Source organism: Echeneis naucrates, chromosome 13, assembly GCF_900963305.1.
Source record: "Echeneis naucrates chromosome 13, fEcheNa1.1, whole genome shotgun sequence".
NCBI lineage: Eukaryota > Metazoa > Chordata > Actinopteri > Carangiformes > Echeneidae > Echeneis > Echeneis naucrates.
This window is the reverse complement of record NC_042523.1, coordinates 21,946,963-21,960,142: the sequence shown is the minus strand read 5'-3', so window position 1 is coordinate 21,960,142 and position 13,180 is coordinate 21,946,963. Positions and strand designations below refer to the sequence as shown.

General features: G+C 44.1%; 1 protein-coding gene across 1 annotated transcript; it reads left to right on the top strand.

Annotated features, from left to right (window-relative positions):
• The first annotated feature begins 11,217 nt into the window (after positions 1-11,217).
• On the top strand, positions 11,218-13,086 carry LOC115053116 (retinol-binding protein 2). The gene is made up of 4 exons (XM_029517682.1): positions 11,218-11,341; positions 12,299-12,477; positions 12,600-12,701; positions 12,929-13,086. Exons 1-4 carry the CDS (start codon positions 11,269-11,271, stop codon positions 12,980-12,982), a joined length of 408 nt encoding a protein of 135 aa, XP_029373542.1. The 5' UTR covers positions 11,218-11,268; the 3' UTR covers positions 12,983-13,086.
• Positions 13,087-13,180: the final 94 nt, after the last annotated feature.

Here is a 13,180-nt window from a genome sequence, read left to right as displayed (position 1 = left end):
CCCTGTTCAGCAGCGAGTTACCAAAGGAAAAAAAAAAAAAAAAAAACAGTTTCAAACAGCCGTAAGAAAAGAAAAAAAAAAGCTGTGAACTGTGATCTGACAAGAACGAAAGGAAAATGGCTGATGATTAGGACAAAGACACGAAGGTGTATCTGGGCAGGTGGTGAGCACGGCTGAATGTGGGTGAACTATATCAGGTCACTCTGTTTAGGAATAAAACTTTTAGACCTTAACAATACAAGATGAGGCCGCAGGTCTCTGTCTGCCCACTGCTGTGAATCTGAAGACAGAGAGAAAATAAAACAGATATAATAAGTTGGTTCACGAGTTTTGGTTATCACGTTTCCAAAGAGGTCCAAATTAGAGAAATTCAATGGTAGCTTTGATTGGAAACAACACAAATGAAGTGGAGGTGTGATCGCACGGCCTGAATTTGGGAGATCTCTCTCTCTCTCTTCCTGCTCCTCTCTCCCTCGATCTCACTCTCTCTCACCCATTTTTTTTTGCTCACCAAAACACTGGGAATGAAAATGAAGCAGCTTTACAACATAGCTGTTTGTTTCTCTGAGGAGTTGTCAGAGAGGTCTAGTGATTAGCACCTCAGTGTGTTTTATAACTGTGGGCCACATTGAATGTGATAATCAATCTGAGTTTAACTATAGTTGGAAGCTGTCATGGAAAACAAATACATATGTATGTGCATATACACACTACTTTTTGTAGAATGGGGCCAGCAGGCAGAGCATTTCAGGCTGTCAGAGGAACCTCAGCATCCGGTGCTATGTGTTGATTAACTGCCGTGGTTATGATGTCACTGCGAAAAACACCAAACGCCACTGCAAACTGAGTCACCATGGTGTGTCCACATTGACCAACCAAACACTAGAGAGAGTGGGGGGGCACGTTTACCACAGAGGGATCAAATGGAACAAATTTTACACAACACTGAAGTTAGTGCGAAACAGGAAAGGCACTAAAGCTTATTTGTGAAGCAGGATTCAGCCCAGTGAGGAGTACATCTGACCTTTTTACTTTATGTGTAAAATGGCCCTTAGAGAAGCTGTCGGGGATGTTTGGATGTGTGTAATCACAGTCAGAGAGGAGTAGAGTCTCCTGGAGATACTGTCACTTAGAATATATGTAAATATTACACTGCACTAAGCTAAAGAAACACTTTGAAGCACTTATGAAGAATTATTTGTTTATTCGTGTATCTCAATTTAAGGTTTCTTCAGTTTTTTTTGTGTTTTTTTTTGAGGCAGGCTGCAGTTTTTGGAGCTTAAAATTTCAGCCCCAGTGGATGCATCTTGCACATGCAGCCACATGCAGGACACCGTGCAGGCTCTAACACTTCCATTGTGCACCCACCAGAGATGACAATCACAAGCACAACTGCCTGCACTCTGCAATGTCATTGCCATTGACATTGTCAACACCGTGTTCATGTAAACCCGCCGGATGCCTTCTGCCGAGCTGTCAGAATTTTCCTGCAGAACAAAGCACAAACACTTTGGAATGGAAAGATTTCAAAACAGACCTGGAAACAGCCTGATTTTGGTTGACTTTTCCAGGCCTCACTTTACATCTCAAAGCACCCACATTTTTTGAAGGCAGAGATTTACAACGGTTTAAGAGCCATGTGTGGACAACACACTCGATTTTAGGGATGCAGATGAAACGAGAGAGAAAAGCTCAAAAGGAGAGGGTCATTCATCAGCGTGGGCAGCCTTCTGTTTACAACATGGCGAGAGCAGGTTGAGCTGACAGGACTCAACTGTCACTGAGTGATACTGGGGCAGCTTGGCTCCGTAAACAAAAAATCAAAAAAATCTAATCAAGCTTTAAACTTTTCTTTTCACTCTGCCACATCCAACCGCCAAGAGCAATGCCAGCACAGTCTGAAGCGCCATAAATTGTGCGGGAACAGAGAGGAGGAACTTCTGCAGGCAGGCCCAATACCGAGTTTCAAACACCGAACTCATCCAAGAACAAGATAAATGCTAACACTTGGAGAAAGCTGCTCATTATGGTTGGTGTTGGAGTGAATTACTCGCCTGCCTACATGTGAGTGTGTGTTTGTTCAATAAAGTCCATTGGATCCATATCCTCGGCTTCTCCTGCAGCATGTACACACTCTAATGGTCCGCCATCACTTCTGAAGTTGGATCCAGCCCCGTTCTCTGGTCTGGGCCCAGTGACATGCTGTACTTCACCCCGCCAGCCACATAACACAACACACCCAAACACAGCTAATAAATTGGACCACCTCTACGCACACAAGAACCCAACGTAATAAGCATTGATCGTAGTGTTCGCATCATATCACTAATAGATGTGCTTTGGTCCCGCATCGTTGTTTTCAAATGATCCCCCTGGTTGTGACAATAAAGGACCAGTCCGCTACAAAACCACAGAGATAAATCCTCACCCGCTCTCCACTATTGGCCAACACTGGCATCATCCGTCATGGTGCTACAGCTACGCCTCTATAATACCCTTCATACCGTCTGGAATGATTCCAGTTCTTAAAATAGTGTCAGGGATTTGGTACAGCACACTAAGAGAAAAGGAAACCAAGGGGAAGACAAGAGAGAATATGAAAGGGGAGGAAAAATGACTGCAGTGGTGCGGGTAAAGAGGGCTCCTATTAGGGCAGTGGAGGGAGAAATATTGGCCAGTGTAGCCCTGTACCATTTGTCCTCGTCAGGATCTTAAATAGAATCGAGATCAATTATTCATGGGGTCCATAACTGGCAATAAATGTTAGCTGAGACAGTGCAGCTCGGGCGAGCGATGGACAGAAAAGCGAGGTTAGAGCCGGTTAGAGAGGGAAAAATGTTAAAGGCTGGACAAAACAGCCGAATAACCAATTACAGTTCCGACCCAGAAGTGACATTTTAAAGCCCTTTCTGTTGTTTGATGTGCCACTTTACTCGCACGACAATCTGTGGAACCCCAAAAACAAAACCTACGGCGTCGGTGAGAATAACACGGCCTGAAGCTAAGGGTGTCAGAAAGCTCAGTTGGCGGAGGAGCAATGCAACTCTGTGGGAACCCGCCAGGTTACTGTGTAATCTTCAATGATTTAATAATTTCTCTTTACATTGTTCCAGAAAAGAAGATGCGTTCTGTCATGTCGGGGTATTGTTATGAGCAGACGCCAAAGTCACCCATGGATCAGCCGCTCGGGATTTCAACTCTAACAATGGAGCTCATGTAGAGTGCAAAAAGACGGAGACAAAGTCTATTATGTCTGACTTTATACAACCATATATTCACACAGAGTCTGCATTCTTTATCTCTTTTCTTCCCATCCTACAGCTTCCCAGTCACCAGTGGCTCACAGTCCAGAAGCCTGCAGCATGCAGAGTATTCAGACCGCCAGACGCCGCCTCCATCAGGACGTCGTGAGTCAGATTTTAATCCAAGTGCAGCTCAAGATTTCAAACAAATCAAAATAAAAATGGAAAAACCAGCAAAGGAAAGACTGAAGTGTAAAAGGGTCAGAAGTTGTTGACTTTCTATGTAAGTCCAAGGACAGTGGTTACTATGGATACCTTCCCAACTCTACTAATTATTATTGTAACATCAGCCCAGCTCGGCTGCTGAGGAGTTTCTCTACAGCAGAAACAACAGACAGGCAGCTATTGTACAGAGACGCTTGTGTATTAATGAATCTCCTGCGCTTGTTGCACAGTGGTTTGTCAGGAAACACAGCCATGGCGTGCCGAACATCTTAACAGGCACGGCGCACAGATCCCTGATGACTGATCAAGTCGTCGCCGCCGTTTAACGCACCGTATCAAACCCTTTTTCAGCACTATCTACGGCAGATGTGTGTTTAGCAACGATGTTCCATGCATGCGTGTCTGGTTGCCATTTCAAGTCATTTTTTAAAGCACGAGATTTCGAGAATCTCATACACACAGTAGATTTCACACACATCTTTTGTATGGGAGAAGTTTAAACAGACTGTTGAGTGTAAAAATATAAAATATAACACAATGAATCCCCTCAGCAGGCACGAGGTCTGTTTCATGGACTTTATATTGACTCGCTTTTCTTCTGTCGTATTTCCGAATCAGTAGGTGCTGAAATGCAGCTCCATCCATCGCGCCATCCTTTCATCTGTCTGTTCCTTTTGGCAGTTTATTTGGGCCTGTGTCACGCTAGCACAGACTTTTCCAACCTCCCAGGTTCTCCTGAGGGATGTGTTTCAAGGCCAGATGGGAAAATGTAATCCCTCAAGCCTGTTTTGGGACTGACCCAGGACCTCCTCCGAGCTGGACGCGCCTCAGCTGGATTCACTCGTGAAGGAGACGCGCTTCTACTCGGAGTTCCTTCGCAAGGTCCAATCTGTGCTGGTGGGCTCAGCTCAACTCGGCAAAAGCAACTAATTTTGTGGCTGTTTTCGCATCAGCGATATCATTCGCTGTCCGTCGCTCAGGACGACGCAGTTAAGGAGCATAACTCAGACTGTAAAGTGAAACTTTTGCCTTCAAGCTCGATGCTCCGTTCAGCATGAAAGTCCAGTCCTACTCCCGCATCGCTGCTGACAAACTCCTAGCCTGGAGTGAGAAAATCCACCTCTGTCCAACAGAGAGTCAAAGTCTCAGACTTGCTTCACGCTCGGCTCCATTGCCACAGTAACCGCAGGAGTCACCAAATCAGTCGTGACTGAAACCAAAAGGTCTGTTTATGCCTCAAAACTAGTTCCTGTATCATCAGAGTCCAAGCAGGTTGCCGCACCTGAAGGTAAAAAAACGGCAATTCAGAGAGAGAAACGCACACCGAGACACACAAATGTTCAGGCCCAACATGTGCAATCTCACAGGCCTCACTGCAGTTTGCTTTTTCTATTTCTCTTTCTGTAAAAAGAGAAAGTCTGGCCTGTGCTATTAAAGCGCTGATTAATTCTGCATTAGTTCCAGCTCATTTTTCGAATAATGCCACTTGTATTGTCTCACCAAAGCTCAAGTGTGAGTATGAAGTAGAGATGACTGAATACCACTTTTGAGTTTGTAATCTCTGCTCCATCAAAATGTCCTTTGTATAATCATCCTGGCACACAAACATAAGCTCGAGGCATGAATTACTGTATCACACAGAGACAGTTCTGGTGATAACCGACTGAAGGAATGCCAGGCACTTACTGATGAACATGGAAACTCTACACTGTGCGCCTCCAAATGGCTTTAGTGAGCTAATGGTGGTGTGGGAAAAAATGAGCTCACATAAGGCAGGGGAGGTAATGTAGCTTCCAGCTCGGCTCATTTTCTCCAAACGAAAGAGATAATCTGGACCCCCAGGGGCCTCTGAGATTGAAAGTTTCACAAGCAGAAAGGCTAAATAACTAAGAGAAATTAGACGTGAACCTGGGCCAAAGTTTTCTCATTCCACTCCCACGCTACGCACCGCAGGAGCTGACGATATTCATGTGCCTACAGTGAGGAGCAAATGGGAAATAACAATCTCCTCTTGTTTTCCTTCCTGCGTTCCTGCGTCGCCGCCTTGGCCTCACCTCGCGTGCCCTCTTTTTCACTCAATTCCTATTTTCTTTATTCCTTTCCTCCATCTCCTTCCATCAGTGTGTGTTATAGAGGGCGCGGACAGAAATGCAGAATGTTTGTGACAACTGGAGCACTTTGGGTGTCCACACAGATGGACTGGCAACTAACTGTCTCGGCAGAGCAGGCTTTCATTTCCACCAGCAGCTTCTCCTCTCTCCTTTCCTCGCTGGAACACAGAACTGGCACCAATGAACTGTTAAGGACTTGTTGGGAAATATCTAGGAAATATAAGAGACATGAGATAAATTATTTACATGCATCAGCCAACTCTACACCAAGGATCAGGTCATTCTGAGAGTCATGCACAAATTGAATGTACGTGCATGTATTGAATTTAATGTAATGAGATGTATCGATTGTCTTTGGAAAAAAATTCACGTCACACTGAAAGCAGCTGTTTAAGAACAACTTGATCCGACTTCGCCACGTCTGCACTGCCTGATGTTTCTGTTGGCCAACCAACTCCTGATATCTGCAAAGCAGACAATGTTAATTAGCCTGAAAATTTCAAGCTTCGAGCTTGTGAATTCCGGGAGGTGGCAAATTGGAGCAGAATAAGGGAACCTGTAAAATGGGAAGAAAGGGTCAAAAATGCCGTGACATATTATGAATATGTGATTATGTCATGTCTGAATACATACATTAACATTGTCAGACATAAAGTTGCATTTTGGTAAATATCAACAACGATTCCCAACATAAAAATGCTTTATTCTTTTCTGTAGCGTTTGCCTTGCGTGATTTGGAAAACAACAATAACATCAATTGGGGATGGGGATGGAGATTACAGTAATCTGAATTACTAACACAAAAACAGGGGAGTGACTATAGGCCAAACTAATCTTTTTCCTCCATCTCCGTGCTTTGACGTGCCCGGCCCTCCACTGCAAAATGTGAATCTGATCACCCTTTTCCCCGGCTGATCCCCCAGGACCCACAGCCCTTTCCAGCCCCACATAGGAAGCCCCATGCATTATGCATCACCATCCAGGCGGTGGTTTTTTTTTTTTTAGAGCAGAGAAGCAAAATAAATAAATAAAAAAATAAGAGAGAAATACAGAGTTTACCAGGCTCCCGCAATCAGTCCCAGAGTTGCTCATGTTTCTGTGGAAAACGAGGTCTCGTTCCGACTGCACGGAATTACCAAGAGGAAAACATGAAATATTTAGCATTGTCATCCCCTTCTTCTTCCCTCTACTTTCCAGCTCAGACTTCTGGAGGGAAAAAGTCCAGGAAAAAAAAAAAAAGAGGGCAGAGAGCTCACAGTGTGTTTTTCTTCCTATGATTATTTGGATGCTCCTTTCAGAAAAGGGCGGTTGGATGCATGAGGAAACACCACATTGGATGGGTGGATGTTCGGATCGCAAGGTTTCCCCCCTCAGGGGATGGGATGACACACGCAGAGGTGGAACATGGGATTTGATTTATGCTCCTTCAGAGTGAATGGGCTCGGAGAGCAGGCCGGTGCTGGTCGGATCAAAGCGGCCGTGTAGTGAGAGCGATGATGGTCAGGCAAGGCGAAGCATTTAAAATGCATAAACAGACAAACAAACCGCAGGCCAGCGTGCATACTGCATATATACATTCATGGCAGGGTGACCTTGATACCAAATGTGCCTCCACAGGTACTGAACACATGTTCCTGAATAAGCATCATCTATTGAGATCAAGGCTTTCCAACCTGGAGGTCTATTATTTTCTTCTCTCCAAAGGACTGCACACTGTTTTGAGTCGCAGTCATAAAATAGACTTTCCCTTAGCTTTTGACCTTTGTCTGAGAGAAATCTGAGTGTAAAAATGTAATTTTCTGTGCGTGCATGTGTGTGTGTGGGAGGCGAATAGACATACATGCTTGTAATGATTTGCTGAAATTCCCATTTGAGTATATATGTGGATCAGAGCGTTATTGCTGCAACTCAGCTTGTGCGTTTGTGATTTTTAACACACAAGCAGGCATGTGTGTGAATAGGAACACGCAGGATGATGTGGCTGTTCGTAAGTGCTTTAATGCTTCATTCAGCCTCCTTTCACTCTCTCCACAGTGGATGTGTTTGTGTGTGCAGGTGTGCATTTCTTCTGTATGTATAATCTCCTCTTATGTAACGACTTTTCATCTTGTACTGACAAGCGTAACACTTTTTTTTTTTTTTTTTGTCCAAGAAAGTCTTTCACAAGGAGGATAAAAGCAAAAATCATTCAATCATGTGGGAACACTGGGGCGCTTTCAGTTCTCGCAGTGACATCAAAGCGCACAGCGAGACACTGCATTATTAGAGTCCATGGGTGAGACGAAAATCACCCATTCATTCTTCCATCGCTTATCCGTTTCCGGTTTGCGGTGGGTGCTGGAGCCAATCTCAGCTCACACTGGGTGAGGGCGTTGTCACCCTGGACAGGTCACCAGTCCATCACACAGAGACCAACAACCACTCAGACCTACGTACCTAAACATGATGTCTTTGGACAGAGGGAGGAAACCGGAGGAAACCCACGCAGGCACGGGGAGAACATGGAGGCTCCCCACAGAAAGGCCACAGGCCGGGAACTGAACCTGCAACCTTCTAGCTGAAGACAGACAGCACTAACCACGCCGTGCTGCCGTGAGATGAAAATATGAAAATATATTACAAATATATTTCTACTCTCTGCTGAAATCCACAACTAAGGTTTCATAACAAAGAGCAGACTTTTCTCAGTCATTTGTCTCTTCTTGGGGTTTTGATTAATCTAACCGTTGATGTTTCAAAACAACAGGGAGGAGGAAGAGATGGCAGAGATGGGGGGTCCGCTGGGGGAGCTGCATGGGGATGTGAAGACGAAGCAATGCAGCACTTTGAATGGCATGCTAATGAACAAAATTGAATTGAATCACACAGGATATTGATAGTGTACGCAGAGAGGAACACAACGGGCGCTCACAACACCCAACAATGTGCTGTTGAAAGATTAAGCAGATATAAGACAAACTCTCCCTGCCTGCAGCGGGAGAGACGACAAATAAGACTCCCAAGAAATGGAAGAGAAAGGATTACTTCACAGCCTGTCAATCACAATACGTGACGCGTGCTAAAAATGAGAATGTGCATGTGACAACCTGCACGACGTGGATATGATGAAAGGTGTGAAATGAAGTCACAGTGTGTGGAAATGTTGAAACACATAGATGTGAATGAACAGAAATATCAATGCAGATAGTGTCTGGGTGTTTGTGAGCGTGTGTGTCTGTGCGTGAGGTCGGGAGCAGGCACGGCGCTCCAAGGTTATGGGACGCAGGATGTGCCGCGAGGTGTGAAGTAGGCAGAATTAGAAATGAATCTGCAGTTCATTTGTTGTGCATTATTAAGACCATCCTAATTGCATTTGCATTAGTGCACATGACACTGTATGTGCAAGCATGTACGCAAGAAGAGTTCTTTTTGCTAATCCTTATAGGATTACTTGTCAATCATTAATTCAGTTATGCCAATTTTTATTTACACAAGGAGGACGATTAAGGGCAAGTTGTTTTTCGAGGATGGCCTGACAAAAACAAACAGTAATCCACAAATGTAAAAAGTGCAGCAATAAACTAGATTATATGAGGCCAGCTCAATATGAAGGTAAAGTTCAATATTCTATTCTGAATTCAGGGGATCGTTCCCGTTTTGTTTACTGCGCTCCAGGTGTTGTGTGTCTTTAACCTGTTCCTGCAACATACAAATTCCTTCCAATTCACCTGGCAAAAGCAAAAAGCCACAGAGAGCAGATTTCCTCCAGGTCGGCCTCTCGGTTGCCAGATGGCTCTGTGTCATCTTAGCTTTGATCACAGTATAACATGTGATACTATTTTGCACCGGAGCACAGGAGAGTGCCACCTCTGGGTGTGAGGCGCTCCGACGTTTGTGTAGCAACATTGCCCCTGTGTGGCGAAATGAAAAAAGGACATTGACGCTGCCCAGAAGTTGAGCTGAGGCGAAGGATTATCCAAGTGTCTGCAGGTAGTAGGTGGAGCGAGCTGTTTGTTTCTGTTACATTTCTCAGCAACATCAGATGTTTTGCTATGAAACTGAACACAACTATTGATCGTTATTTTAGGAGCATGTGAACATTTAGCTTTAAAGCTGTTTTTCTTTATTCATGAAGTTATTTATTTCCTTTTTTTGCAGCCAACAATCTGGAAACAGGCCTGTGTTTTTATCCACCTTGCTCATTCAGGGGTGCTGGAGCCAATCCCAGCTCACACGCGGCGAGGCTGGGGTCACCCTGGACAGGTCACCAGTCCATCGCACCTGCTAAATGCTTTAATGCTCTGTCCACTGTTTACTGCAAATATGTAATATACTCTTTGTACTGTACTGATTTTTTTTTTTTTGCTGCTGAGATCTGTGCAAGGCAGATAAAATAGTTATCAAATTAACAAGCTGAAGGAAGCTAAAATGCCCTGCAGAGCTGCGGAAAACTGGCCTCTTACATTCTGTTAGCTGTTCTTTCTTTATGTTGTTTGAATAAAGAATATGATTACTGAAAATTTAACTTGGTAATGAATTTCTATAATGACTGACTCAGACTGAATGCAGGTTATTTGATGGTCAGAGATAAGGCAAGTGAGATTGCAGACAATATCTGGGTCAATCCTACTACAGAATAAAATGAGAGATAACAACAATGCAGTTTGGTCGACAATGGGTACGAAATAAGTGTCACTTCAAATCTAGACACCTTATCAGCTTTCAAAAAAACCAAAAAAAAAACATGACACAGACCAACTGCCTCACCTTTGACCCTACATACAACCATATCACCAACGAGATCAAACCAGTGTCACAATGCAGACACAACGGATACAGATAAAGACGTGACTATATTTTTAGTTTTTGCTCTTTGAAAGTGCTTCAGTGCCTGTGAGGGCGATCCAGAGGACAAAGACTACAAACTATTGATTTCAGCTGCTGTTGAGAAACGGTCTCTGGTGACGGTCTGCTGCCGATCTGCTGCGAGAAAGAGGTGACGGGAAAATATTAATTGACAACTGTCACCTGGCCGCAAACCAAGCGGAAGCTTTGAATAAACACTGAGCAGTTCACACATTCACAAACCACCAAATCATTGGTATCAACACATGCTCACATTCTCTTGCTGATAAAGCATCTCCGACTGATTGAAGTATGGCTGTTTGATCTTGACGTTCAGTAAAACATAGTCTGTTGATAATGTAGAGACACATATGAGGTAAGACAATGTCTTGCCTTTGCTCTCTGGCACGAAACCAGAGAATGTGAGGATTATCATTATTATTACGGTCGGTCTTCCTCTCCCTCTCTGCTCCGCGTTAGTGCATCACAATGAGTAATTGATGGAGCTATTGTGCAGAAATGGATATTGAAAAAAAAAAAAAAACACCAAAAAAAAAAACAGGCAACCGACTCACTAAGTGGTTTTCCAGCATTGTGCAGAAGTTACACACACATGTAGGCAAGAGGGCAGTGTGTTCACAATGCAACCAAGCAACTGAACTTTATATTACATGCATGCGTATGCGTGCACACACACACACACACACAGTGCTCAGAGGAAATTATCAGGCGGACCCTGTCCTTTGCTCTACACTCACACACACACACTCAGCATATATAAGGGGTTGATATGCTTTAAGTGTTTCTCTCACTTAGCCAAACACATCTGAAGGCAAACTGCTGCTTGCACTCACGCACAAATCAAAATGCCTGCTGACTACAATGGACGCTGGGAGATGGTGAGCAATGAGAACTTTGAGGACATCATGAAAGCCCTCGGTGAGTCAAACACTGACTGGTTAGGATGTCAAAAGCAGGGGGTGAATTAGTGGGTAATATTTAAAGTGAAGCCTGAGCTGAACATCTGGAAGAGTGAGAGAGCTGTGATCTGAATGGAAAAAGAGAGAGAGAGGCAGGGGGGCACCGTGGCACTGTTTCATTTCCTCATTGAGCTGCCGTCAGGCCGAGTTAACCTCCACTCTGTGAGCGGCTGCCGTCTGTTATCGTGCCAAATAAATATTGATTCACTCCTTTCTGCTTTTTCATCGTCCTGATTCCCAGGAAAGGAAGACAGATTCTGAGCCGAGATCCGGCAGCGGGCCAGGCCATCACTTCAAAAAAAAAAAAAAAAAAATCGGAGGGAGAGAGCGAGCCCATTGCTCGGCTCTCTCCTCCTTTTGGCACGTCATTGATCAGGCCGCAGAAACACTTCCATTATTCATGACTATATCTGCAATTCATACAACAATCCCGCTACACTCAGCTCTCGCAAAATCCCGGAAATCCTGTACGTCTGCACCTCATTTCCATCAAGCGGATAGGAAAATGAGATCCTTATGGAAATGGGGCAAAAGTATCACTTAGATGAGGAAATACAGGAGCCATTTCTGTAACAGTGATGGGAAGAAATTAAATTTTCACTTTGGGGAAAATAGAATATGAATATCTAAACGGCGAGGTGGTTCTTTTTGGCAAGGCCCAGTGCTGAACAGGGCGGGGAAACTCATTTGGGGCTATTGTGACTCGGAGCAAGGTCATATTTAAAGGGTAAATGACACTGCTGAGATGTCCAGTGGGAGAGGAATCATAATAAGTCCTGTGTTTGTGTGGATGTGTGCTTCTGGTGTGCTAATGCACAGAAAGCGAGCTCAGGTCCAACTTCCCACCAAACCGACCTGAGGGAAATTTCTCAACAGCAAACTAGAACTAACCAATTCTTTATCCTTTCGCTTGCAGACATCGACTTTGCCACCAGAAAGATCGCTTCCCATCTGCATCAGACAAAAGTCATCGTCCAGAACGGAGACAAGTTTGAAACCAAAACAATGAGCACCTTCAGAAACTACGAGGTCAACTTCACGGTGGGGGAGGAGTTTGAGGAGCACACCAAGGGCCTGGACAACCGGAAAGTCATGGTAGGACTCTTCGTACAGAATAACACCAGATGTTCCTGATGGAAAAGTTATGATAAGACACAACCAGATGTGCTGACTGACAATTGTGCACTGTTTTTTTTTTTTTTGCGGCAATACAACAGACACTAGTGACCTGGGATGGGGATAAGCTGGTGTGTGTGCAGAAAGGGGAGAAGGAAAATCGTGGGTGGAAGCAATGGATCGAGGGAGACCTGCTGCACCTGGTGAGAGAGCAGAATTTTCTGCATCAGTCATCATTTGTTTGATGAAATCTTTCCAGCCATCGCAGCAATTTTATTCGTATCTTTGGGCAATAGTCATAAAAAGTTATCACCACCATCTAAAACAGATTTAAACTCAGTTGGACTGTGTAACTACGACAAGCAGGTGTTGCATCACACCGGGCTCACAGTCTAAAGGTCTGTGTCTTCTTCTTCTTCTTCTTCTGCAGGAAATCACCGTGATCAACAAAGTCTGTCGCCAAGTATTCAAGAAGGCACAGTAACATGTACACCACCTTCATCTGCTCCAAACTGTCTATTGTGTATAGCATGCCGCTGTTTATTTTTCTGTCCTGGTGGAGATCTTGAATAAACCGATTTAATACCACAATTTTATTTCTGTTTTTGTTGGTTTGTTTTATAAAAAATATATATAAAATATGGATTTCACACTTTTTATGAGTTTTGATGTCTGTAAGATT